The sequence below is a fragment of the Phyllostomus hastatus genome, unplaced genomic scaffold, assembly GCF_019186645.2.
Source record: "Phyllostomus hastatus isolate PE091 unplaced genomic scaffold, TTU_PhHast_1.1 phas_scaffold_501, whole genome shotgun sequence".
NCBI classification, from domain to species: domain Eukaryota; kingdom Metazoa; phylum Chordata; class Mammalia; order Chiroptera; family Phyllostomidae; genus Phyllostomus; species Phyllostomus hastatus.
Genome location: NW_025334033.1, coordinates 15,165,376 through 15,192,663, shown reverse-complemented (window position 1 = coordinate 15,192,663; position 27,288 = coordinate 15,165,376). Strand labels below are relative to the sequence as shown.

General features: G+C 41.7%; 1 protein-coding gene across 1 annotated transcript in view; it reads left to right on the top strand.

Moving 5' to 3' along the window:
* Positions 1-27,288, top strand: part of FBN1 (fibrillin 1) — a 228,157-nt gene that overhangs the window by 166,861 nt on the left and 34,008 nt on the right. The window contains exons 33-46 of the mRNA XM_045822406.1: positions 141-263; positions 414-536; positions 2,935-3,060; positions 4,796-4,918; positions 6,670-6,792; positions 7,323-7,487; positions 9,708-9,776; positions 9,873-9,998; positions 11,192-11,314; positions 11,968-12,126; positions 15,302-15,373; positions 18,906-19,031; positions 21,954-22,076; positions 25,955-26,080. Of these exons, the coding sequence (XP_045678362.1) occupies positions 141-263; positions 414-536; positions 2,935-3,060; positions 4,796-4,918; positions 6,670-6,792; positions 7,323-7,487; positions 9,708-9,776; positions 9,873-9,998; positions 11,192-11,314; positions 11,968-12,126; positions 15,302-15,373; positions 18,906-19,031; positions 21,954-22,076; positions 25,955-26,080 (1,707 nt within the window). The remainder of the gene's footprint in view (positions 1-140; positions 264-413; positions 537-2,934; positions 3,061-4,795; positions 4,919-6,669; positions 6,793-7,322; positions 7,488-9,707; positions 9,777-9,872; positions 9,999-11,191; positions 11,315-11,967; positions 12,127-15,301; positions 15,374-18,905; positions 19,032-21,953; positions 22,077-25,954; positions 26,081-27,288) is intronic.

The window sequence follows — 27,288 nt, the reverse complement described above, 5'->3', positions numbered from 1 at the left end:
CTAACCCAATCTGTATTACACTATGGGAAGTGTGACAGTGAGTCCACTTTTGATGGTACTAAGTTGCTATTGTATGTTCTTTAGAAGACCACAACGGCGTCTGTGCCAAACCTTTTTTAAACTGCTGCTTATCTTTTCAGACATCAATGAATGTGAGATTGGAGCACACAACTGCGACAGACATGCTGTGTGCACCAACACGGCAGGGAGCTTCAAATGCAGCTGCAGCCCTGGGTGGATTGGAGATGGCATTAAGTGCACAGGTGCGTTGGGAATAACAGATCGTGCTTCTCAGGAACGGCAGAGATTATGAACATGAAAATATGAATTCTGTAAAGAAAAATTTAATTTGTGTATGGCTGATACAAAATGACACACTTTCTGTTCACAACGATGTGATCTGTTCCCTGAAGATCTGGACGAATGCTCCAATGGAACCCACATGTGCAGCCAACATGCCGACTGCAAGAACACCATGGGCTCCTACCGCTGCCTCTGCAAGGAAGGGTACACCGGCGACGGCTTCACGTGCACAGGTGGGTTTGGGTGGGAACAGCTGTGTAAACAGCAGTCGGAGAAGCAAGCTGTGCCCTGTCTTTCAGACCCTCAATTCTTTCTGAAGGCTGGATCAGTTATGGACAACGTTAACATAAAAGATTAGTTATTTGAAACCAGATCCTTGTGGAATGGAAATTGGGAACTAGGTCAATTAGGGAAACCACAGAAGTCAATTAATTATATATGTATATAGTTAATAGTGCTCTATATCTCTCACTGTATGTCATGATGCCATTAATTTAAAACAAGTCACACACTGCCTTTTATAATCAATCCTTAGCTTTATGTTTTTTGTGCCTATTTCTCACTGTTGACTTGTTGTCCATCCCATACTTGGGAATGAGGTTGCTGTAGGAAGCTGTGAAAAGAAAAGGGATTATATATTCTGGGTCATGACGACAGTATATCTTTGTCTCCCACTGGCCATCATCATTTGTCATCCCACATTGGTATAAGCAAGAATTTTGTATCGCTTTGCTGGGAATTCATTCACTTCCAGGTTTACAATATGTCAGTGACATTTTTTTTAGTTATAATTAATAGTTATGGAATTAACACGAATGAATTGCTACCTATATTTGAATATATATGATTAGAAATATGATTGTGTAAATAGAGGTAGGCAAGAATTGGTTAATGATATTAAATAATTTAAAATAATAAATAAATAATACAAAAATAAAGTACTTCATGTACTCACAACTGTAAACCTACTTTTGCCCACCCCATATGGTACATTCACTTACATGAACATGTATGCACAGAGAATGCTTTTTATGTAAGGACTTTCATATTAAATAAGATACTGACATCCATCCCTCATTGGCCGTTAGGTAGCATAGCTGCTACATAACTCGGAGCATTCATTTATCCGGAGCACTTTGCTCACAAGAAGTCCTTTAAACATAAGAGGCTAAGGCCCAGTAAATGATTTACCTGGATATTTTTTTTTTAACTCCAGGTAAAGTGTTATGAAAGTGTTATATTTGAAATTGTTTTTTGCCTAACCTTGTGAAGTTTTATCATCGTAAACCTCCCAGCACCTTTTAGAAAATACTGAGTGTTTCATGCATTAGGCACATATGGTTCTTGTGTTTGATATCTAATGCCCATGATTATTAACAAAACTCGCTAAGATTAAGCAGACAAGAATTTTTGGAGTCCTCTATAGTTGTTGTTCTAGTTCTTTTCCTGCCCATTAGAGCAGAGACTGAACTTTGAGAAACAGGCACAAACCACGGAGTGTTATTTCCTGCCATGGATGTGTCCTCATGTGGATGAGTCTGCTTGTAAAAGCCTTAGCTTGATGGTCTGTTTAAGTTATTCATTTTAAACCATTAGTGATAATTTAGCATCTGAATACCATGTTCACTGGATATTCAATATTAGCATTCCAGAAAGAAAAAAATGTCTTGGAAGCTCTTTATCTGTCCTTCGATTCTAAATGATAGCTTTGCTGGATAGAGTAATCTACTTAGTAGGTCCTTGCTTTTCATCACTTTGAATATTTCTGGCCAATTCCTTGTAGCCTGAAAAGTTTCTTTTGAGAAATCAGCTGACAGTCTTATGGGAGCTCCCTTGTATGTAACTAAAAGTTTTTCTCTTACTGCTTTTTAGATTCTCTCTGTGTATTTAACCTTTGACATTTTAATTATGATGTGTCCTAATGTGTTCCTTTTTGGGTTCATCTGATAAAGAGCTCCCCAGACAAGAAAAATCTAAAAGAGTTCATCACCACCAAACAAGTATTATGTGAAATGTTAAAGGGTCTTCTTTAAGAAGATAAAAATATGAATAATAAAATGGAAATAAATATGTATCTATCAACAATTGAATTTAAAAAAACAAAATAAATGAACAAGCAGAACAGAAACAGAATCATAGATACAGAGAATATTTTGATGGTTGCCAGATGGGAGGGGGGCCCGGGGGATGGGTGAAAATAGTAAAGGGATTAAGAAGTAAAAATTGGTAGTTACAGAATAGTCATGGGGATCCAAAGTACAGCATAGGAAATATAGTAGCCAAAGAATTTACGTGCAGGACCCATGGACATAGACCATGGTATGGAGATTGCCTAAGGGAGTAAGGGGGCTGGGCGGAGGGGAGCAAGGGCAGAAAATTGGGACAACTGTAATAGCATAAACAACAAAATATAAGTTAAATTTAAAAAATAAAGTCAATAAAGCATCTAATTTTTATTTTTAAACTGAAAAGAGAGAGAGAAAGAAATGAGGTTGAATGTGTCAAGTAGAAAGTGTGACCAAACAAACACCACGACACTCAAGAAGCTGACAATTGTAAAAATTGTTGCATCTGTGGAATGGGAAACCCCCTAACTGAGAAAGAGTAACTTGTATTTCTTTCTGGCTGTAGACCTCGACGAGTGCTCGGAGAATCTGAATCTGTGTGGCAACGGCCAGTGCCTAAACGCCCCCGGAGGGTACCGCTGTGAATGTGACATGGGCTTTGTGCCCAGTGTTGACGGGAAAGCCTGTGAAGGTAACTGATGGAGAAGCTGCCGGGGTCTTGCATGCCTGATGAGATTAGGTCGTTTAAACAGTCCTGATTTTATCTTTTAACCGAGGTGTGTTTTGGCTTCAACCTCATCAACTCAGTTTGTGGAGGGATTAGGTTTCCAGTGAGATCATTCATTTCTTTTTGTGCAGAGACAATCTTCACTGGCCATAAACTGCGCATCCGGCCTTGGCTAGATGGTGTGCAAGAACACACCTGTTGGTCATAAGCAAGAGAAGGTCGCCAAGTGTGGTCAACTCTTTTCTCCATTGCTGGGGGAAAGAACTCTAAGTGCTGGTCCCCTGCTGATGTCCTGTTGAAGGCCTCTTTTTAGATATGGAAACACAGCTTTGAGTCTCTGCTATGGTTTGGTCTCTAGAAACCAAGGCTTTAGAATAACAGAGCAGATAGTCTTTCCCACATGTAGAATGATGTCCTGGGTACTTATGTCTCACATGGTCTGCAAATATGTTTTGCAAATCTGTCCAATAGGAAGCCCTTTGGGATAATGCCAAATGTCATGACATCTCCCAGCTCAGGACTCTGTCTTTCTGACAAGTGTTTGTCAGACAGGAAGAGTCCTGGGAGCCCGTTGGCCAAGGATGTGCCTCACTAGGAGATGTGCCTCTCCTATATCCTACTGTGCCTGTCATTATCCCTCATTGAGAGGAATTAATGGCTACAATGAACTAAAAAAATTGCAGTAGAAATAAATAAATGATAACAATTGGCAGTAGAAATGTAAACAAGACCCTGATTAATGTCTTAACTAATAGTTGCTACTTGTTAATAAGACATTAACTTAAAATCAGTCCTTAGGTATGACATCTATACTGATTCCCTCATATAGTTCTATAAATACTTTTCTTTGTTATGGAATCATTGGGTGTTCTTTATACAGTTTATATTAAATATGCAAAGTTTGATATAAAATTCCTCTGAGTCAAGAAACCAGATTATGCTCTTGATCCTGTGCCTAATGCCTTGTTTACTTTTGTTCCCCCGAACATCCAAGGAAAACAGGTACTGTGCCACTTCTGGGAACATAAATAGTTGCATTGAAAGTTTTGCTTCTCTGAATGCTACAAGGGAAGGTTCTGTTTGTTTGTTAGTTCTTAATATAAATCATCGCTGGCAGAGTGGTCATGGCTATTTAAAGCCAGTCTGAAGGCCGAAAATGCGTCCACGTGTCAATTACACAAGCAGAATGCTAATGTGGGGTGGGGCCAGAGGCCTGCAAGAAGCATCTGCAGTTTCTAGATTTCCATCCACAGTAGCAAACACACACCACAGTACTAGGGACACAGGGGTTATAACACTGATTGTAACTGTTGCCAGAAAGCCTTGTGGTTCTTCAAATATTAACCCACAACAAAAATAGTGAATGTATAGACTAAAAGAATAATTTAAGCTAATGTGGTCTTTTTGGCCCTTACGAAAGTGATTTGGACCTGTGTGAAACACCATAAATGAGATACATATATGTTAAATGCTTAGCCCACTACTTGGTATGTAATAGGGGCCGAGAGAAAGTATGCTCTCACCTAAGAGACTCCCCTATATGTAGCAAACCATCTAAAAGTCTATAGGGGAAGTGCCTAGATTGACATCTAGTAGTTGTCATTTTCCTGATAACATTAATTGTCTAATTACATTATTCAGTGTCTTTAGCAAGAACAAAATAAATTTAATATCTCCCTTTTTTTTATCCTTTTTCAAGATATTGATGAGTGCTCCCTTCCGAACATCTGTGTTTTTGGAACTTGCCACAACCTTCCCGGCCTCTTCCGCTGTGAGTGTGAGATAGGTTACGAACTGGACAGAAGTGGCGGGAACTGCACAGGTAAGGTATCCATTTGCATCAAAATGTGCTCCCAGGGGCCCCAGGGGACTTGGTTGTTGGGGGCCTGCTGGATTCCACAAGGATATTCATAGAGTCACAATCAAAAGGCCTGGGTGAAACATTAGGTATCACAGAATAAAATCTCTGAGACCTGGAACTGATTAGATGTGAGGATGCAGAGGAAAGAGTTGAAGGCAGTTGAAGGAGCAGAGTTTGTAACCTTAGAATCAAGCTGTGGCTACAGAGGAATGTTCCAGGGATGCTGCAGTTATAAGGCTTCCCAGCCATTGCTTTCCTCCTTGGGGACATTTTCAGAGGGTTTCCTTTGGGGATCATCATGGGTTTTCTCCTTGTAGCCCTCCATAACAGTACTCACTGCTTCCCACCCTACCCTGCCAGTGGTCACCAGAGAATGTGGTACATAGAACTCAGCTGCCCATTTCTGGGATGTCAGTCATACTCTCATAAAGAAAGGGACTCTCCAGGAACATGTGAAAAATGTTAGAAAAGCTATAGGCACGCCCATGGACTCTCTTCACTTTGGACTGGGTGAGGACTTTGAAAGCCATATGCCGTTGTCCATGCTAGTCCACACTTCCATTCAAGGATACTGAGGAAACGAGTTCCATTCTGTATGGGCTTTTCAGGATGTCGGGAAGAAAGTGATGTTTCCAGCAACCTGAACAAGCCATGACTCAGTGGCTCTCCAGATTATGACCATAAACTACATATACAACCTTGGCATATTCCCCAAACTTCTCTGCACTAAGCACTTATTCTTCTCTTGACTTGTCTAAAGAATATCATGATGCCAGTCTGGGCCTCTAGCATCCCACAAAAGGTTGCCTCTCCATGTACCATACCCTCTCCTTACTGCCCCAAATTGCCATCAGCATAACTCCATCTAATCTCATTTCTGTGATTCTGCCCTGTCCCTCCCAATTCACGTGAGATTGGAGCAAAGTAATTTTCTGTAATTGAACCTATAGATTCCTGGTCCAAGGGGCTGGTCCCAAGGGAAAGGTATCACCCTTATTCTTCAGTCTCTCCCCTCTGAGTCAGTTTACCTGTTCTTGAGTATTTTGTGAGTGTTCAACACAAACCAAAAGACTATATACAGAGTCAGAATTTGCCAAAACGTATGTTGTAAATATCTGGAATTCTGTACATATATCTGTACTAGAAACTGACAGGGAAGTACTCAGCCCTGCCTCCGTGACGGGAGAGAGGCTCGTAGCAGGCTTGGAGAGACACGCGAAGCCTCAAACACGCGCCCGTGCTCACCCTTGGCTGCTCTCGGGCAAGCACACCCAGTGGGGGAGCAGCAGCAGCCACCTGCTCCCGAGGGTTCCCTGAGACATCTTGCTCTAATTTGAAGAAATAACAAGCCACACATATTAAATATATTTTCTTAAAACCTGTGTCTGAAGTTTCGGTTGGCTGAGGTCACAGTAGTGTTTTGCTTTCAGTTACCTCGACTGGAATATTTCTCCTCGTTCCAAAGTCGTATTTTCTCCTGATGACAAATCTGAATGCTAATGTGTTCCAGGGGGACCAGACCAAAGACTGTGACATACTTCCTTCCTGAGGGGTTTTATTGCAGAAGTGGAAGACTGTATTTCTAGGTGTTATAACAAGTGACTCTTAAAAATTCTCATTGGGAGCCATGGATTTTGGTGCTACTGTGTTATGGTGGTGCCTTCCCCACATTGGCTCAGGTGACAGCTCTGCCCCTTGCTATTTGGTTTTAGATGTTAATGAATGTCTGGACCCGACCACGTGTATCAGTGGGAACTGTGTCAACACACCAGGCAGCTATACCTGTGACTGTCCACCTGATTTTGAGCTGAATCCAACTCGAGTTGGCTGTGTTGGTAAGATCTTAAACACTTTCCAGGGAAGCATACTGTTTGTTATTTTTAAAAATGTTTTATTTATTTATTTTTAGATAGGAGAAGGGAGGGAGAGAGAGAAACATCAATGTGTGGTTGCCTCTAGTGTGCCCCCTACTGGGGACCTGGCCCGAAACCCAGGCATGTGCCCTGACTGGGAATCCAACCATTGACCCTTTGATTCGTAAGCTGGCACTCAATCCACTGAGCCACAGCAGCCAGGTGGTTGTTATTTTTAAAGCATTACATATTCATTCTCAAATTTTAATAAATTAATAATATGAACATGTAAATATTTCCTCAATCTGGTTTATACTTCTGGGTTCCTTTTCTGTAGGTAAATTCCCAGTATATGTGTTTGGGCACTTTTTAGTTTCTGAGTAAAAGTCAATTTTGGTTTTTAAACAGTTTCTGAAAGAGTTTCTGAAAGAGTTTCTGAAATGGGTTTACATTTTCAATCATCACATAGAAAGAATCTGCCTGACACTTTTTTGTTTGTATATGGTAAATAGATACCCGCTCTGGAAATTGCTATCTGGATGTTCGACCTCGAGGAGACAATGGAGATACAGCGTGTACCAACGAAATTGGAGTTGGTGTTTCCAAGGCTTCCTGCTGCTGTTCTCTGGGCAAAGCCTGGGGTACTCCTTGTGAGCTCTGCCCTGCTGTGAACACATGTAAGTGGACATCCTCTTATTTGTTATTATTATTCCAGCTCAGGTCAGGCCAATTCTCTTGCTAGATCACAGGATAGAAACCACAGAGCAGGAGGAGTTGCCACTGGTCTCTGTCCTTCAATCAGGGAAGGGAGATCAATCCTCTCTGCCTTGTTGAGGGATTTTGCGCTCTCTCTCTCTTTTTTTTTAAAGATTTTATTTATTTATTTTTAGAGAGAGAAGGGAGGGAAATAGAGAGAGAGAGAGAAACACCAATGTGTGATTGCTCGGGGTCATGGCCTGCAACCCAGGCATGTACCCTGACTGGGAGTCAAACCTGCGACACTTTGGTTCGCAGCCTGCACTCAATCCACTGAGCTACGCCAGCCAGGGCTGGATTCTGCTCTCAATCTGGTGGTCAGAAAGTGTCACCAGAGCAGGCCCCATCACTTCCATCTGAGTGAAAAGTGGGTTGCATTATGTTGAAGAATACCTTCCAGGCCAGGTCACTTTCATTGCTTACTTTCTAGGAGCACATTGATTGATCTCTCCTTTCTCATCTATTGGCTAGTTTCAGAATCTCTAGGACAGACTTAAATGTCCCTGTAAATAAATATGAGATAGAAGATAACTCCATCCTTATGGTATGACTTCTAAAGAAAACTCTAGATGTGATTTTAAGGACATAAACAACATCTTCTAAAAATTAAAAGGCTTCCAGTTTTTCTCAGTAGGCCCCTATTATGATTCACAGTCAGATGTGTCTTCCTTGGCAAAGATCAGTGATTGCTACTTATGTGGTATATTGGGATAGACACTGATTCTTCCTTGCTGAAGGGTCATCTATTCACTTTTTCTGAGTGCCAATGTACTTTGGGTGTGCAAAGATGAATTACACTAGATCCTGCCCTCTGAGAGTATACAGTCTAGTAAAATATGGCCCAAACATATAATAAGTCAGTGTAGGCCTCAATAAGGGAGAAAAGAAGGGCAAACTCAGTGCCCTGAGTGGGAGGAGCAGCACACCTGGTTCCAAATAGGACTCCATCATATGCCACTCACGTTCATTGGGCAAGTTTCTCGGCAAGCCTGAGTTTCCTCGTTCATAAAATGCCTCATAGGATTAAATGAAATGACCTGAGCAAAGCACTCAACACAGCGATGAATGCTTAGCAGACCTCTTCTTTCCTCTCTTCAGAAAGGAAAGTCAGTCCTGATTGGCAGAGGGTGGTGATGACTGCATATTTTAATTGGGCCTTAGAGGAAGGTCGTGATGTGAAAGTGGGGACTTAAAAGGAGGGGGAGAGAAAAAGCAAAAGAGGACAGTAGTTAATTTCATTGATGATGAGAGGAGCAAACCAGTATGTTTAAGCGGGGGGAGTCAGCTTTATTGACTAATAATGATTAGCAAATAGAGGTCCAGCCTACCCCAAAATGGATCTGAGTTAAAACTGGAATATATACAAATATAAATTCATGCATATATGTACATAGAACTGCAGAAATCCAAGAGGGGTATTATCAGATTTAGGAAGACCACGATGACGATGAAAGGACTGATTCTAGTAGATACTCACCAGCATGACACAGCAGGTCTTGGTCATTCTCGTCCATGTCTTCCTGTGTGTATCGCTCTGCCGAAATAAAAGTTTTTGAATGAAATGCTTGGATGACAGAATGAATGGGGGAATCCAGGGACACTGTAAAAACTTGGTTTTGGAAAACAAGGGCATCGGCATTACTGTCAGTGAAACAGCAGAGATCTCTAGTTTAAGGGGAGAAGTAAGGTGGGAACCAAGAAAAAGCAGCTTTTCCTAAGGCTGTGTTTGGAAAGGGTTTTGAAAGCAGGCTGGTTAACATTACTAAGGGAAGCTGTAATTCCCAGGATGTAAGACTGAACAAAACCTAAAAGTGGAGAAGGACTCTGTTAGAAAATAAAATCTTTAAGAAGGAATAATGATGGAGATAAGGGAATAAAGCAGTTCTTGAGAATATGGGGCCAGTGGAGCAGGTGGAGGCCTCAGAGCCCGGGGACAGCAGCCTTATGTTGGCAGGCACAGTGGAGGCCTTTGAGAATGACAAGTATACATGGAGGTATTCACCTGCTTCGGATGGGTGGGGGTGACTGCCAAAGATTCCTTAAAATGGATATTTTCAGTTGGATATTTCTCTTGAGGATACCATTGCTAGAAATTTTATATGCAAAAGAACTCACTTTGATTGGTTGGTTTGTTTTTATAGCTGAGTACAAAATTCTTTGTCCTGGAGGAGAAGGTTTTCGACCCAACCCTATCACTGTTATCTTGGAAGGTAATTCTGTTTCCTTTATCATAAGGTGCATGCATTTTGAACTGCCTTGAGTTTATTTATAGTGCTGAAGAAACACTGTTGTTTTCACTCTGCTAGATATCGACGAGTGCCAGGAGCTTCCTGGGCTGTGCCAGGGCGGGAAGTGTATCAACACCTTCGGTAGTTTCCAGTGCCGCTGTCCAACGGGCTACTTCCTGAATGAAGACACCCGAGTGTGTGATGGTAAATGGCCCTTATAGGATGACGAGTTCTTTCCAGTGTTGACAACTGACCTCAAATGCCAGGAAAACTGAAATTTAGCAATAGAACACAATGGTCAAAATGTGAACATAGGTAAACAGGACATATGGCAGCTTGCACTAGAATTTCTGACGTAATGTCATTGTCCTAATGCCAGTACTCTCTAAGTCTGCCTCTTTGCCTGAGAAAAGTATAGTTTTATTATGTTGGGTCACAGTCCCATTTATGCCCACAAAGAGTTCTCTGTGCTCTTCAGAAAAGCCATGTAGAGTAGCACAGGTTTCATTTCAGTGACTTCTCTATTCTGGCCAGTTCTGGGCTCTCCCTCTTCCTGTCCTTCACCACTTATCATTGGTAATAATGCATTTAAATGAGCTTCTTCTAAAGGTGGCCCCTTTGGTTTCCTGATGTGTTGACTCCTGTGCATCTATGTTACTAGAAGATGGAGAATATTGACCACTTTTACTTTCTGAGGGCTTAGATTGTAGACCAAGCTGAGAGAGATGGTTTTCACTTACACAAAGGAGTCACATGACTAGTTAGGGAAGAGACTTCTTGCATCCTGGAGAGAAAATAGTCCTCTGGTTCTCCAAAAGGCTTATTACATGACTCAGTGACAGCTTGTTAAGTATCAATTGAGCATCACAGTGTGTATGGTGCAGCTCTAAGACCCACAGAGCTCACAAAAACTAGAATCAACCCCTGTGTTTGAAAATAGGGAAGGGATGTGAAAGACCTAGTCCATGCTCCCTGGCCAGTGCAGATCTGTGAATCCAGCCGTCGATGGCTTCAGGACACATCACATCGGCCTGCAGATCTTGTGAGCATGTGCAGTACTACGTACATACTTGTCTTTGTCAAGGACACTTGAAAGTTATATTTTCTCCACGTGTCCATCTCTGTAAGCCTCTGGGGATGTTATGGACTCAGTTATTAGGAACTCATACCAGAAAGCAAAGCTTCTGTGTTTAAAACCTCCTTTTCTAAAAATGCACATACATATCAGCACAGATAAAGGACACGCATGAACTAAACATCTGTTTCTCTTATCCGGATTTCAAAGTGCCCTGTGGATTTTCTCCTTTGTTGTCATTATTCATAGTGACACTGAGTGCCAGGCCATTCCAAAGAGTGAAGTTTCCATATTCACATGCCACTTTCACTTTGGATTATAGATGTGAATGAATGTGAAACTCCCGGAATCTGTGGTCCAGGGACATGTTACAACACCGTTGGCAACTACACCTGTATTTGCCCTCCAGACTACATGCAAGTGAATGGGGGAAATAACTGCATGGGTAAGTCCGAGCTTCTCTTCATATTGCACGGTTGGTCCTCATCTGCAAAGAGGGAACGAATGGACAAATCCAGCACTCAGTCCTCAGTGCGATGTGATCATCAGGCCCAGTGCTGCCGCCTTGCCACTGTCTTTGTGAGAGCCCCTCCCCTGTGAGCTTGGCCTTTTCTCACCACCTCGTGTGGGTGGTTGGGAGTTTTCTTTAAAATGTAATGTTGGAAAACCCCAAACAATGGTTTCACAGTACTTCTTTTGTTTGACTTTGGGTGTATCTTTATACAATTATATTTACGGCACTGACCTACAGTATTAAAACATCATGAGTCGGAAATGAGAAAATGACTGCCAAATAGCAGTGGAGAATTGTTACTAGGAGACGGGGTGGAGAGTCATGTAAAGTTTATTAATGTTGCAGCTCCATAATGACTTAGTTCTGTGGCAAAAAAAAAAAAATACCAGGGAATGCATTTCTCAAAGGTTTTTCTTCTTACAGCAGCATGGATAGATGGAAAGCTGTGTAAAAGCAGGCTTTGTCCTCGTCAAAGTCAAGTTACAATACAGTTCAAAAGAAACTCACTCCTTCAGTGCCCCCTTAGAAATCTGTTGTGATGTCCCCACAGTATCACCAACCCCTTCCTCCTTCCTTCCTTCTAGATATGAGAAGGAGTTTGTGCTACAGAAACTACTACGCTGACAACCAGACCTGCGATGGAGAGCTGTTGTTCAACATGACCAAGAAGATGTGCTGTTGTTCCTACAATATTGGCCGAGCCTGGAATAAGCCCTGTGAACAGTGTCCCATCCCAAGCACAGGTGAGTTTTAGTTTCTCCATTACCAAAATTATAGGTCAATAAATGAGCCTTAAATTGCTGGAGAAATGAGTTTCAGCCAGGGAAGAAACGGGTGCCTCATTTATCTTTGTAAGAAAAAATGAGCTCACAAATGCAAATATTTAATTTCACAGTTGGGCCTGGTCCTTCCAGCTGAAAATTAAGTTACAAAATATGCTTTCTAATTTTTATACTAGTTCATTCACCAGACTTACAGACTCAGCATATCACAAAAGTATAAATATTGTTAGCATTATTATGGAGTTTGCCATGTAACTAGGAGACTAGAAACATTATACAAAGCAATATGACAAATAAGCAAACCATATTCCTATTATTTTAACTTATTTATACTAGTCCTGCTCCAAAAAGAATTTAAGGCAGCCCACAAAGACTCAAATGTAAAATAAGAAGGCCTAAGGCAAATGGCAAACAAGGGCAAGAAACTTGGAGCAAAGAGCGAGGCTAATACACAGAACCCAAGCCAGGAATTCCTATGCACTTTCCAGAGATGAGCAGTAACTCTGGCTCCAGACTTTCCAGCAGCTCACATGGAAAAGGGAGGCACAATCAAGTCTGAGAGCCCTGATGACCATAGAGTACACTCAGCACTAAAGGGAAATGCAACTCGTCCTGACATTGAGACCCAGGAAAAATTTCTTTTTCTGTTCTCATAGAGAAAAATCTATATAATGTTATTTGTATTTTTTTAAAGTATAATTTATATCCTTGGAGTAAATGAAGTGAAAACTTTGGTGCACTGTTCTTATATCATATGCTAGATGATATAGATCGTATCTGCCATGATGACATCATTTACTGACATGATGATTTAGACGGAATGAACCCTCATGCAGGTGTTGATTAGAGTGTTCTGTGGGACCTACACCCCTCCCCAGAGTGATCTGTAATATGGTAAATCTATTGTCTGGTGCTACCTGACCCCTGATCAAAATTTGCTGACCCCTGATCTTCTCTGATCATCTTGAGAACCTGTGGGCTACGCACACTTAGTGTGTGTGTTTAATAGAAAAGTATATCTGTGTATGTCTCCATATATTTATTTTTAATTATATTGAAAAATGAATTTATTTTATGAACTTTTCTATTATAAATATACATAAAATAGTTTTTAAATTAGTTTGTGCAGAGATAGAAGTTCTAGTATTTAATTTAATTTAATTTAATTTAATTTTATTTGAAACACATGAAACAGATTTTTTTGTAGTGAAATATACCACTTCACCCATTGTCTACTCCAGAAATAATGTGATAACTATCACTTAGAATTATGAGTCATCTTATTCTGTGGGATATCACTAGACCACGGTTCATGAACTAAAGCCCATGGGTGAAATTGAGCCCACCACTTATTTGTGTATGGGTCACAAGCTAAGAATGAGTTTTACATTTGAAATAGTTAGAAAAAATTTTAAATAGTATGTCCTGACCTGAAAATTATTTGAACTTCAGATTTTGGTGTCCATAAATAAAATTTTATTAGCACCCAGCTCACCAATTTATTTACATATTGTCTATGGCTGCTTTCAGGAGATAGTTGAGTAGTTCTAATAGAGACTGTACAGTCTGAAAACCTAAAATACTTAACCCCTTCAGAAAAAAATTTGCTGACCCCTGATCTTGTCTGATCATCTTGAGAACCTGTGGGCTATGCACACTTAGTGTGTGTGTTTAATAGAAAAGTATATCTGTGTATGTCTCCATATATTTATTTTTAATTATATTGAAAAATGAATTTATTTTACGAACTTCTCTATTATAAATATACATAAAAATAGTTTTAAAATTAGTTTTTGCAGAGATAGAAGTTCTAGTATTTAATTTTATTTCATTTTATTTTATTTATTATTTTTAAATTTTTTATCTTAATGGATTATCTTTGTGTGTTCTTTTGGAGACCACTTTGGAGACACCCTGATAAACCTATCATTTTCTTTCTGAAATGTCTAAATTTTAGGGATCTGTATACTCTAAATATAAAATGTAAGACTTCTTCATGTGGAATAGTGGCCAAATCCAACCATGCTTTCCAGTAGCTATGCAGTCTGCATACATTTCAGGAGTCTATGAAAATTGTCTGGATGACCAGCATCAGTGGGTATGACACTGGCTGGAAGTGGACACTCACAGATTAAGGAATAAAACACTGCTGGAAGAACACACTGCATTTACTTCCAGAAACCGCAGTGGGTTTGACCAATAAGGCAATGGCCACCTTGAACTTCAATTTATATCATGCCATAGCAGTTACAGTCATGATCCAGAATGACAAAACCTCAGAAGGAACTGCAAGTGCAATTTAGTTCCTTCTCCATTATCAACTTTGATGAACTCATGTGACAGGGAAAGGTAGAGGGTCAGGGGAGGGAGAGAGAGAGAACAAGAGAATAGCACCAAAGGAAATCCGTCCCTCCAAATTGAAGTAATGACGTAAGTTGGTTATTTGACCTGAGTTAGTCATTAATAGACCTGATGTCAAAAACTTGACAATGGTGTCTCCCAAACTGAGGGAATGGCTTTTGTAAGCATTCCCCTTTGTGCAGAGTAGAAAGAAACACTCTTGCCAGTCCTTGAGTTCAGCAGTGAACATCCTTATAAAAACCCAAATTCCTGCACTGGCCAGGTTACTCAGCTGGTTGAAGTGTCATCTCATTCACCAAAATGTTGTGGGTCCTATTCCTGGTCAGGGTGCATCCTAGATTTTGGGTTTGATCCCCAGTCAAGGCATGTCTGGGAAGCAACTGATCAATGTTTCTCTCTCACATGGATGGTTCCCTCTCTCTCCTCCTCCCATTTCTTCTCTAAAATTAAACAGATCCTTGGGTGAGGATTAAAAGAGACACCACATTTCTACAGGCAAGCTCCTACAAATGAGTGTCATATGATATGGAGACCCCCTCCGCTTCTCCCTCATTATTACGTCACCATGAGGTCACTCTTCCCTCAATATTTGTCGTAAGAACAAAATGATAACATCTGTAGGAATTTTCAGATTTATTTTTCATTTTAAATTCTTCAAAATACAGATAGATGCCTTTGCAGAATGTTTACAAGGTAATTCCCTTCAGCCCAATCATTGCTCTTTGCTGACCCCCATTCCCACCCTGCTCACCCCACTTTTGTTTCCTCACTGCAGATGAATTCGCTACACTCTGTGGGAGTCAAAGGCCTGGCTTCGTCATTGACATTTACACTGGCCTACCCGTTGGTGAGTTATGACTGAGTTATGACGCCATAGGTGGATCTTTCTGGTTTTGCCTTTGTGTTAAGAAAAGAGTCTACACATTGTTATTTTCTCAGTTTGATTTCTTTTTCTTCGAAGGAAAAATCATTAAACAATGTCATTTCACTTTATTGAAACACTGATTCTTAGTTTGAAACGAACTGTGCAAACACCTTGGGCAGCTCCACCTAATTGGCAACAGTGTTTGTTGCTCATGGTTAAGGGGACTGGAAAGTCTTTCACAAAATTACAATCAAGCTTCCTTAGTTAAACCCAGCCTAGGCATCAACAAAAAGAGAGATTCTGGGAGTAGGGCCAGTGACGTTTGATTTGACTGTAATTCCCAATCCCTCCTTCTAAGACATGAGTTTAATATGACTTTTCATGCCGATCCTCACGTGCAGGTTGTTCGCATAAAGCCCTTCTTGTGGATCAGTTGTATCTTTTGTGGAATCTCTTCTGATCATCAGCTTTGGGCATTTCAGATATGAAATTTAAAAAATATGTATCTTTCCAATCTGAGGTCCCCGTCTGGTACCTCAGACGGGGGTACCAGTGCTGGAGCAGGGACCACTACAGTGCTACAGATGCTGGTGCAGGATTCAAAAGGACTGCACAGTGGTCAGCCAACAGAGGCAATGCCTTTGTGGTTTAAAACCAAATAAGATAAAAGTAGAAAGCTCTTGCATTCTCTGAGGTTTTCCTCCATGTGATTTATATGCATCCTTAGACGCCCCTCTTCGGTCTGAGCAACTGAGTGGAGTAGCAAACATCACCCCTTGCTTTGTTCCACGTTGTTCCTAATAAGTAAACTGAAATCCACATCAGCCTTTCCAATGACCTTGTTTAAGAAAACAAGGGTCTGGTCCAGCAATCAGCCTGGCTCCCTTAGTGCCAAATCCATATGGCTCCACAGTCTAGTCTCCAGTCAACGTCCAAAGAAACTTCATGGTTTGGAAAGAAAAACTACTAAACGACATTGGCGTGAAACACCTGGCCCATGCTGCTTTGTTTTTCCCCTTCCTGAAATAGATTTTCATTTCCCTAGAATCTCTGATCCGAAGATAAGTCGTCTTTAATAGTGGTGGGTCTCCGCTGTCGGACCAAGCTTGTACCCCAGCAAGGCCTGCCCTCCAAGGTCGGCAGCGGTCAGACTCGAAACAGCATCAGCATTGCCCACTAGTAGAGCTGGAGAGGTCCCAGACATCATCCAGTCCAAACGCCTAGCTTTGCAGTTGAGGGGACAGAGGCCCAGAGAGGGAAAGGGACTCTGCCGAGGTCACCTAGCTAATTAATAACAGAGCTGGGACCAGAATCCACTCCTGATTCACAGCTTGCTTTGTCTCTAGCTCTTGAGAACTGGAAATGTGATAGTGAGCAGTATACTTATTGTACCAAATTCCACCATGACAAAATATTTAGATGACTGGGAAACTTTGTTTTATTTAAGCTTTATACTCTCCTTCTGAAAGGCCTTAAGATTGTTGGCATATAGAGCCCATTCACATGGGGTTAAAACTATAGCAAGTTTATTAATCTTGTCTTAAAATATAAACTTCTCCAAGTTGAAGTTCAAATGAAATCCAGACAGGAAAAGAAAATATAAATTTTTAATATTTCTCTTTGCTATTTTATGCCGAACAATGGCTAGAAATTTGGCCCCCGCCTGTTATTGTTAAACATGATAATACATCAACTTATATTTCAAAGAAATAAATGTGAATATATAGTATTTCATGTTTTAACCCATACTACAAGAATGTCATCTGGATTAGTTTTTGTTTGTTTGTTTGTTTAACAATCAGACACTGTTGTACTCTCACTTTGCATAATTTTTAACAATATAAATAACAAAGGTGTGAAAATTCTAAGAACATTATTACCTATATTCAAAATAGCAATATACCTTTTGAGATTTTAAGCTTTTTTTTTCTATTAAAGGTATCAATTTGCCTTCTTACAGAATCAAGCCTTTTAGAAAAGGGTCTAAAATAAATTTACAGCCTGTCAAATTTCTCCTCTAAAACAGATGGTTTTAGACTGTGATGCTTCCAAAATTACAGAATCTTTTGTAGGTACCACTTAGGTCTATGGCCATCTTCTTACAACTTAGGCTAAGTGCCTCGTAGGGGCTCCTCACTACAATATGTAAATAAAAGTATCTCAACAGCAGTAACAGGAACCTAGTGAGCTGGAGAGGTTTGTCATGCAGATAGACCAAAGCTTTACATCCCCTTCTACCTTATGTTTTGTGAAGGTCAGCCAAGGGGCCGGTGGCAGGGCTCTGCAGGATAACAGGTGCTTTGATAAAGGTTTTGTGAGGATTCTATGACTGTGATGTGAAAAACCACTAGAGAGGCAGGACAGCTGGTTAGAGGATTCCTGGTATCAATCCCGACCCTGCTTCTTATTGGCTGTGTAGTCTTTGGCAAGTTCCATCCTCTGATGGGACCTCAGTTCTATCATCTGCGTAGTGGAGATAGTTGTAATACCTAGAGACCACCTGGTAGGGTAACTGATGATTCAGTGAGTAAGTCCAGGTAGACTGCTTGAGACACATACCAGGCATGTAGCAAGTGAGATGCTGCTATTATGCTATTAGTGTTATTATCCTAGACAGCATGGAATGAATGGAAGTTGAGAGCAGGTTACACAGAGACTAGACCAGCCAGGCTGGTGGGAGTGAGACCTGCCCGGATGGCCAGCCCTGCTGAGACCTGAGTGTGGCTCTGCTCTCCTCCTACTTTGGTCCTGTTTAAATGTTTACCAGCTCCACTTCCAAGTACTAGTTCCTAATTTAACAAATTTTAATGGACACTTAACATTTGTCAGAGAGCATGCTAGGGGCCTGTACCAGTGGTATCACAGCTGGGCCCAGCCCCTAGCCTTAGGAAGCCACAGCCTATTACGACACTCCTTCCTCAGTGCCAGCTCCACCTTCTCAGTCAGCTGTGGCCCAGATTACACCCCCAGACCTAACCCAAAACCTTGTGAAAAAAGAAGGGGGCATTGAAGTTGAAGTTGAAAGATCAGAGTTGGCTGTGACCGTGGGCCACTCCTCTGTTCTTTACCAGCTCCCCTCTCCCATCCTAATCGAGCATTACCACTCACTTTGGGTAGGGAGGCTGCTTACTCTCAGCAGTCACCTCTTTCTACTCTCTGTGCAGTGTCCAGTGGGCACAAAGATGGCTCCTACCTAGACAAAGAGGATGTTTTGAAACAACGTGAAAAAGACAGACACCAAATCCAGTAGACATGTGAATGTCTGGAAAGTGGTTCAGTTACTTCAATCTGACAGTCATTGACATCCCCATGTCCATCAACACCACTCTAACATACCCCTTAACACATGCACACACACTCGTGTACGCACACACGTGTGTACATTTTCTCTCCTTTGGTTCTACACCTTTGTTGAACATTGAGTTAGTAGTAGCTGCCTTTCAAACCTAATGGACCCTCCACAGGGGCCATGTGCCCATACGCTGTCACTCACACATGGCTGCTCTGTTTCCAGATATTGATGAGTGCCGGGAGATCCCCGGCGTCTGTGAAAATGGAGTGTGTATCAACATGGTTGGCAGCTTCAGATGTGAATGTCCAGTGGGCTTCTTCTACAATGACAAGCTGTTAGTTTGTGAAGGTAAGTGATGTTTTCACTGTATCATGTCCAGAAGTGAGCTAACTAGTGAGCTACTCGCCCACACACTTGGCCAGTTTCACCACATTGGAATTTCAGAAATCCATCAAGCTCTAACATAGTGAAGGGCACTCTTGGGAACAGCATGAAATCTCATGCAAAATAATTCAGTAACTCCCAGCAGGAGAAGCAGGGCGTACCTTCCCCCCACACACACACAATGTTATTAGATTTCCCAGCTGATACGAAAAAGCCTTGTGTTCCTGGGTGTGTCAGGTAGATTGCTTTTGTTTCTCATCGCCTGAGAGTGAGCATGAATGGTGGGCAGTCATCTTGAGTGGAATCCCAAAATCAGTGTTCTCTTTCAAATGGAGCCTTTGCTGCTCCCAAGGGAAAACAAGGTTGATGCAGATATTCCAAATGCATGAGAGAATTCCAAATGACAAGACAGCAAATTTGATTTTATATGAAGAATGTTGGCACGCATGCAAATGGTCCTTTCTTCATTTTCATATTACCCCCCGCCCCCGGCCATGTGACTGTGCTGTGATTCTGCACATTCCTTACAGCACTTCATCTTTTCCCTGCATCTGGGGAAGATAGTGTCCTTTCACACTTTAGTAAAAGGAACGACATTACTGTTTATTAAATATACCGTGTGCCCTAGGATGGCTGGAATAATTTTCTATTTAATATTTAAACTTGGAGCCTCTAGCAGAGGTTTTGTTCATGTTTGAAAGTGTTATTATCCCTTAGAGCATGGATTAGAGCACATATGTCAACATTTCAATGTTACAAAAATATTTTTCTCCTAGACTGGGGACAATTATAGACCATGAGTAAAGTTATAGTTCTAAGCACATGCTTGTTAACTTCTCCTCACCAGGCATTTGTGACTATAGCCAAGTCAGCGCGTGTCCTTCACTCAGCCTGCTGGGCAGGGGAGTGGGAGTGGGGTGATGGCCATTCAGAGCCTTCCTAAGGAGATAGTTGTTTCAGACCTTGGCCTGGCCCTATACTGGGGAGGCTGTTAAGGATTAGGTGTCCAAGGAGGAGGCATGATGCCAAGAGAGGGGAAGCCCATAGCAGATGATTGTAAGGTGCTAGGGTTAGCTGCCTCTCTCAGAGCCACAGTCTCCCACCTCCCATGCAGGCATTGGGGTGTCGGCCACCTCCCTGTGGCATCTCCCCTTTGCTTTCATTCAGAGATCCCTTTGATGGTTCCTTTATCCAGGTGCCTCTTTAGCACTTACATTTGCTGAGTGGCAGCCCATGGCCAGAACCCATAGGCAAGGCCACCCATGACCACCGAGTCAGCCTAGACCTTGATTCACACTTGGGGTTGGAAGCCTACAGCTGGGCCAGTGTAAGCTGCTTTGCTGTCAGGGCAGCACTCAGTGGCTACTGAGATTACAAAGACCTCCGTCTTTGGGTTTCCATTTCACAGGATATCCATCTGCAGGGTGAGTATTTAATCCAGGGTCAGCTGCTTCCCAGCACTCTCAGCTCTCAGAATCAGAAAATGAAGGTTGGTTCAGTGCATGGCTCAGCAACGATGAAGCTGGAATAAATTCCAGAAGTGATTTAGAGGGAGCTACTATGTGTCTGCTCCTCCCAAGTATGCGTATAGTCAGATGTTAGGCGTCTGATGCCTCACCAAAATGCTTGTCTGTGACACCATTGGGCTTCTCCGAGGACAAATCTACCCTCAATATTTCTGTACACCCTTAATTAAGAGCAGGGTGGATTTGGTGGATGAGGGGGTACTGGGTGCTAGAACAACCTGAGGCAAGCATACTTCTGCTCTTGTATCTGTTGCATAGAGAAGCACCCCTTGCCCCCATCCCCCAAGAGAGAAATCCCCCCACTGGCAGTAGTTCTAACATTTTCCCCACCACAAAGCATAGACCTAAGAGGTAGATGTATTTGCCGCCCCCTTGTGGGAACTGCCTGAGCCAACTTTTGTAAAACCCCAGTACTGGTGCTGAGAACTGCCTCCTGCCTGTGTGACAGGCTGTTCCTTTCTTGGACTTAGACTGAACCAAATTATTTCACTGGAGCAGGAACAAGGAACATATATTTTGCCCCATGGTAAGACTGGACCGTGCAGTAACTTTTGTTACGCCATGAACTTGAACTCCATTTTAATTACATTTACTACATAATTTGAACTACATAATGACATTTACATGAATTTAAATTAAGTGTTTAAAAATATATATAGGCAAACAACCCCCTGAGGGTAGTCAGAGCTTTGAAGTACACAATATCCATTTTATTCTTTTCTTTGATAATGTGAATGGGGTTGTTTTCAGTAGTTTTATATGCAATGTGCTACGTTTCCTTGACTTGACTGCCATGTGGCAGCAATTGAAGCAGGAGCCTCCACAGCCCTGCGCTCGAAGGGCCATCTGTGGACCGGCAGCACCAGCCTCACCTGGGAGCCTGTTGGAAATGCGGGATGTCAGGCCTTTCCCCGACTCGCTGAGTCAGAACCTGCCTTCCAACGAGATTCCAAGTAGCTCGTGTGCACACTGAGGTCTGGGGTGCTCCATGCTCTCCAGGTCCTTCAGCCTTCCCAACAACCGCAATCCGATTGAATCATGAGACCCCGGAGCTCTGAGCAAACGCAGGGTTTCCTGGCACCATGTCTGTGCCCGTGTCAGGTCCTGACCATGGCAGTTGAGTGTCATGACCGATTTCAGACGTGAGTGTCATTAGAGGCCACATGTGGTCATAGACCAGGTACTCACATTTATGAAAAATATCAGTAAAGTGGAAAAATCAGAAAGTGGCTTTTCAGGCTTACATCGTTCAATAGAATGGACTGAACTAAGAAAATATAAATTTATTTCATGTGAGAAGTTCCACTGACTTGATACCAGGTTCTTTTCTCCATTTGATGAAGTTCTCTTCTGCTGGTAGATATCGACGAGTGCCAGAATGGCCCGGTGTGCCAGCGCAATGCCGAGTGCATCAACACTGCCGGCAGCTACCGCTGTGACTGCAAGCCGGGCTACCGCTTCACCTCCACCGGGCAGTGCAACGGTGAGTGGGTCCGCTGGCCGGACACACCCTCCCAGTGGGTTATCTCCTTCAGGCTGCTGAGTTCGAGTAACTAAACCAGACAAAAAGGAAAATTGTTGAAATGTCTAAACACTTACCTTTTTCCTTCTTTATAGAGATGTTTTTGAAACAATAAATAAATCTTGTATGTACATAGATTTCATGGTTACCAATCTGCTACTCTGCCTCAAACAGCCACAAATACACACACACACACACACACACACACACACACACACAGAGTTCCCTAACCAGTATTCAAGACCAAATGCTTTTTTACAAAAATTTTACATAATCCCCATTAGGCAGGCGAGGCTGCTGCCATCTCAGCCACACACCCCAAATCTAGACAGGGCCGCTCTCCTAAACCGTACAATATTGATCTGCCAAAATGGACACAAGAGAAGCAGCAACATCACTCTTCCTCCTGAACAATTCACAGATGAGAGATCACTCATTGAGGGAGGCAGCATCCATTCACAGCCTTTTATTAGCTGGAGTCACCTACAGTGGAATGAGAAAGTGTCTTCCAGAGGCTGGATTTCTCTTATGGCTCACTCTTGTCAGGGCTGTGGCAGAAGCAAGGAGAAAGAGTGTGTCTTCAACTGAAAATGATGGTAAGGTTATGGAGTATCCGACAGTACTTTGTAGCCAGTTGTATCAAATTGAAACACTGGTATTTCAGCCCAGAAGCAAAATAATACTTCGGAATGATTTTCTTGTATGTCTTAGAGTAATTATAAACCATTATATATTTAGCAAAAAGGTCAGGAAGAATGTGTTGTTTTGCTTATGGTTCATTTCACAGGGAGTTTCCTGGATAGTTCACGGTTTGTGAATGAAACAACAGAAGGGAGCCCGGTCAGATTTTCCCTGGGTTTCCTTGCCTACCAGTGATTAAGTGGTAGGAAGTACTGCTCTCTGTAGGGAATTTTGCATTGTTTTATGAGACCTTGGTGGGAAGAGGGTGTAGTAGCAGAACAGAAACTCACTTAGAGAATCAAGACTTGTTTTGTTGAGTTTAGAGAAACATGTGCAAGTGTTTAGCATTTTGTCCATAGAGCTGTTTTTACCCGTGTATTTAAAAAAACAACAGGAAAAGTGGGGACGTCTCTGATAGGAGCCACAATACCCCAGTGAAACTTGGCACTGAGGCCACTTCCTTGCATTTTGTTCTTAATTTATATTTCTTTGAAAATGGGTGAAATAATTCCAATGAAAATAAAGAATTGCTGATAATATAGAACATGTCATTTCACACCATTTCACGTTCAGGCAAGAAGTTATTTATACATCAAGGCAGCATGTCCAGCCAGGGCCTGCTGGGGCTTAAGCCCTGTCATATTTTCTTGTAGAACATTAACAAATGAAACTCATCAGGCATTAACCAGCCATAAGTTCTATGAGTGAGTTGTTCGTAGCCAAAGCTCAATTTCCTCATTCACTGAAATAAAAAAAAAAGAGAATGTACTTCAGTTTTGCAATTCTTCAGTCTCTAAGGTTGAAGACTTCATTCTGGAAATGTTTTCATTTATATCTTACTTTAAAAATCTTCTGTCTTTGAATGCTGTCCTATACATGGCATTCTTTTAGACATAATACAAAATACTGCTCTTTTTCTGTGTTTAAAAGGAGAACTGAAATTTTTATTTGAATTCTTAAGTACATCATTTCAAACTGCAAATCATAGCTGGCCATAATACCCACATCGTTGCTGAGAGACCTGAGACAACAGTTAGATATGTAAACCTGGGATACTGGCCGGGCTTCCGGAGCTGCATCCTTACAGCAACTGCAGCCCCTACTGAACTCTCTAAACCAGCTAAACACAGACGCAGGTTCCAGCCACTTTCTTGTGGTCTCTTCTCTCTCCACTGACTGAGTGGGTCCCCCACACCCGCACAGACCATGTTTAAATCTCCTATCTCAACCTCAGACAATCTCCTGGGAGTTCAAATCTTGATGCTTGAGAAACCTAGTTTTCTGGTCCCAAGACAAAGTGAACTTCACAATTAAGTTCTATAGAATTATAACTTTCTGTTTCACCCATAGAATCTCAAAATACGTAGTCCATATTTTATTTTTTAAAAATCATCATGAAGAAGGCAATGTAGGAAAGAAAATTCCTGATTGGGGATCCACTTCTAAGATCCTTAATGTTCTCTGTTTCCCGTGGGCCCTGGAGATGGGACAGACCTTGACCCTCTCACACTCCCGGATCTAGCACGACCCGAGGGCACTCAAGCTTTGGGTCAACCAGGATAGGCCCGAAGACAGACTCCTTCAGAGTCAGCTTCCTTCACTGAGCTTGGTGGTGAAAATTGGTTTCCTCTGCCTATCCCAGGGAGCAGTTTGCTCACTTTAAATCCATTTTCTCCATGGGAACAATCCTATTTTTTAAAAAAAGATTGTATTTATTTATTTTTAGAGAGAGGGGAAGGGAGAAACAGAGGGAGAGAAACATCAATGTGTGGTTGCCTCTTGTGCACCCCCTGCTGGGGGCCTGGCCCGCAACCCAGGCTTGTGCCCCAACTGGGAACCTAAACGGTGACCCTTTGGTTTGCAGGCTGGCACTCAGTCCACTACGTCACACCAGCCAGGGCAGGAACAATCATAATTTGTTAAGTTAACTAGCATTTCTGCATAGGCTACCAGTAGCTCCTAAATTGCTCTATACCAATTCCTCCTTTTAATGAAATATTCGACCTCATCAGTATGGTAATTCATCACAACTCTGAATGCTCTGTATCCTGGCAGAAAGCACTTGTGAAAATGGAAGCCTGAGGGGTTGAAATGGAGGGGATTCATCTCTGCTGAGCACAACGGTTCTGCGTAGCAGAAAGCGCTCCTTCCCAGTTGCTGTCCTCTCAGCAGACAGGCAGGCAGCCAGTTGGCATCATTAGGCCAGGAGCAGGGAGGGTGCTGCTCTGCTTTATGGCATCCACACCCAAGGGGGCAGTCTGCTGTTTGCCTCCTTTTGTGACAATAGGAAAAGCAGGAGGAATCAGCGCTCTTAAAATTATATTTGCCTTAAACATATCCTGAGAAATTTAAAAATTAAATTAGAGACATAAGTGGGCATGAAATTATGTCAGGTGTGGACTCATGCAATACACTGTGCCCTGCAGATTACCAGATTGCAGGAGAGCAACAGAGATTCAGCTGAGAATCAAGATAGTTTAGAGCTTAAAGGCTGGCAGAAGCAAGATGACAGGGTTTTCCTTTGAATGAGTATGAATAAAAAGAAAGAAATATCGTTAGGATTGTCAAGTGCTAAAGGGAACCACATGAAGACATGAAAACTTGGTTGAGCTAGAACAGAAGGTCATAGGAATGAGATGCAGCAATGAGGTGAAACTTGAATGAGGGACGGTGTGGGCTGTCCATCAGGAAAACCTGTTTTACTGATGAGGTTTGACTTTGATGTAAATATCCAACGGAAGCCATGAGGGGTCAGTGATTTGAGGCACCAAATCTTGACCAGGCAAAATACTTCAATTAATTCCACAGTCTGTGATGATGCTTTTAGGCAAATAATCAAATGGATTATCTCCCAGCTTGTGTTTTTCTGCCCCCTGCTGCTTCTGTTTCTCATCGTTCAGAACCTTTGTTGGATGCTACCCCTGGTTTTCATTTTTTTTTCATGTAGTGTTAACATACTCTGGATATGCCCAGTAAATGAGAATAAGTTTGAACTAACTTTCAGGCAAAAAGAAATACAATGCCGGTTCTTGGTTTACAGGCTTAGTTTATAAAGAGCTTGGATTAGTCCTGAGAGCAATACCTAGGAGTAAATTACTCAATTTGATTTTGTCTTCTAAGGTTCCACTTAAGATGCTAAAAATGCTTATTACCTACAGATCGCAATGAGTGTCAAGAAATCCCCAACATATGCAGCCATGGACAGTGTATTGACACCGTGGGAAGCTTTTACTGCATTTGTCACACTGGCTTCAAAACAAATGCTGATCAAACCATGTGTTTAGGTGAGTGTGTGATGATCATTTCATTGTTTTCTTCATGTCCCATGAAAGATTCATTTGCATCTGAATATATACAATAGTTAATACTAAACCTTTCAGTAGTTGTTTTGCCATTTATAAAATAAAAACACAAGCAGGCATGTAGCATTAACATCCTCTGGTATTTAATCTTTGGTGATCTGAATATCGTAAACTTCTTCCTTGATATTCATTTGGCTGTCAGTTCAGAAAAACTTTTGATGAAGGGATAAATTTAGAAAACTATTTAGATAAAAAATTACTTTTTATTAATATTAATGGGCTATTATATTTTATGATATTTATGTGGGTTTGCCGGGTTGGAACGGAGTGCAGCTTTTGAGTGTTTGAGTATGAACGGCTTTTGAGACGAGTCTATAGTTTGTACCAGATACTCAAACACACATTTGCAGTTCCTACACAGGCATAAAAAGTAAAGAAACATTTTCCTAGAGGAAAAGAGCTCAAAATTTTAAATCTCTTCCTTGGTTTCAGTACTGAATCAGGATGTTAATTTAGAATAAACTTCAAATATGTAGTCAATTATTTTCTCTCTTTACCTTCTTTCTTTGTCTACTTTAAAGCAATATCCATTAAGTCTTTTGGGGACTTCATGAACATGAATGAGTTTCACAGCTGGAAAAAGAACAATCAATAGAGTAATGTTTAAAGTGCTTGCCTTTGGCTATAATTGGATTCATCCATTAGGGAACATTCTCATAAAGTTTCCTCTTCTTCAGAGCAGATACGTTTTAAATTAAAGGAGTATAATCAGCCCTGCTCATCACTGGGGAGCTAACCTCTGCATATTAATGTGACTCTGCCCAAATTTCTTTCAGTCTCTTTCGTTGGAATTATCTGAAACCTCTACCTAAGCACCTAACCTACCAGAGTGTGGCTAAAAATGAGTTAAGGCAGAAGCTCTTGATTGCTGGCAAAGCAGCTTCTCTGGATGCATCTGCAACCACAGGCACACAGTCAGAGTCACTTTGGAGCCAGCAATAGCTTTCTGGTTTAGGATCATAGACAATATATCTTCCTGTTCAAAATTTGAAAGGAAAGGACATCCTAACTCTGAACACTGCCCTTGGCTAACCTGAGGTGTTACCTTCCACTCCCTCCCCTCCCTTTGTCCTTGCCTTCCTCATTCTGCCCCACTCTTTAAAACCAGCAGGACCAACTTTGTTTCATTT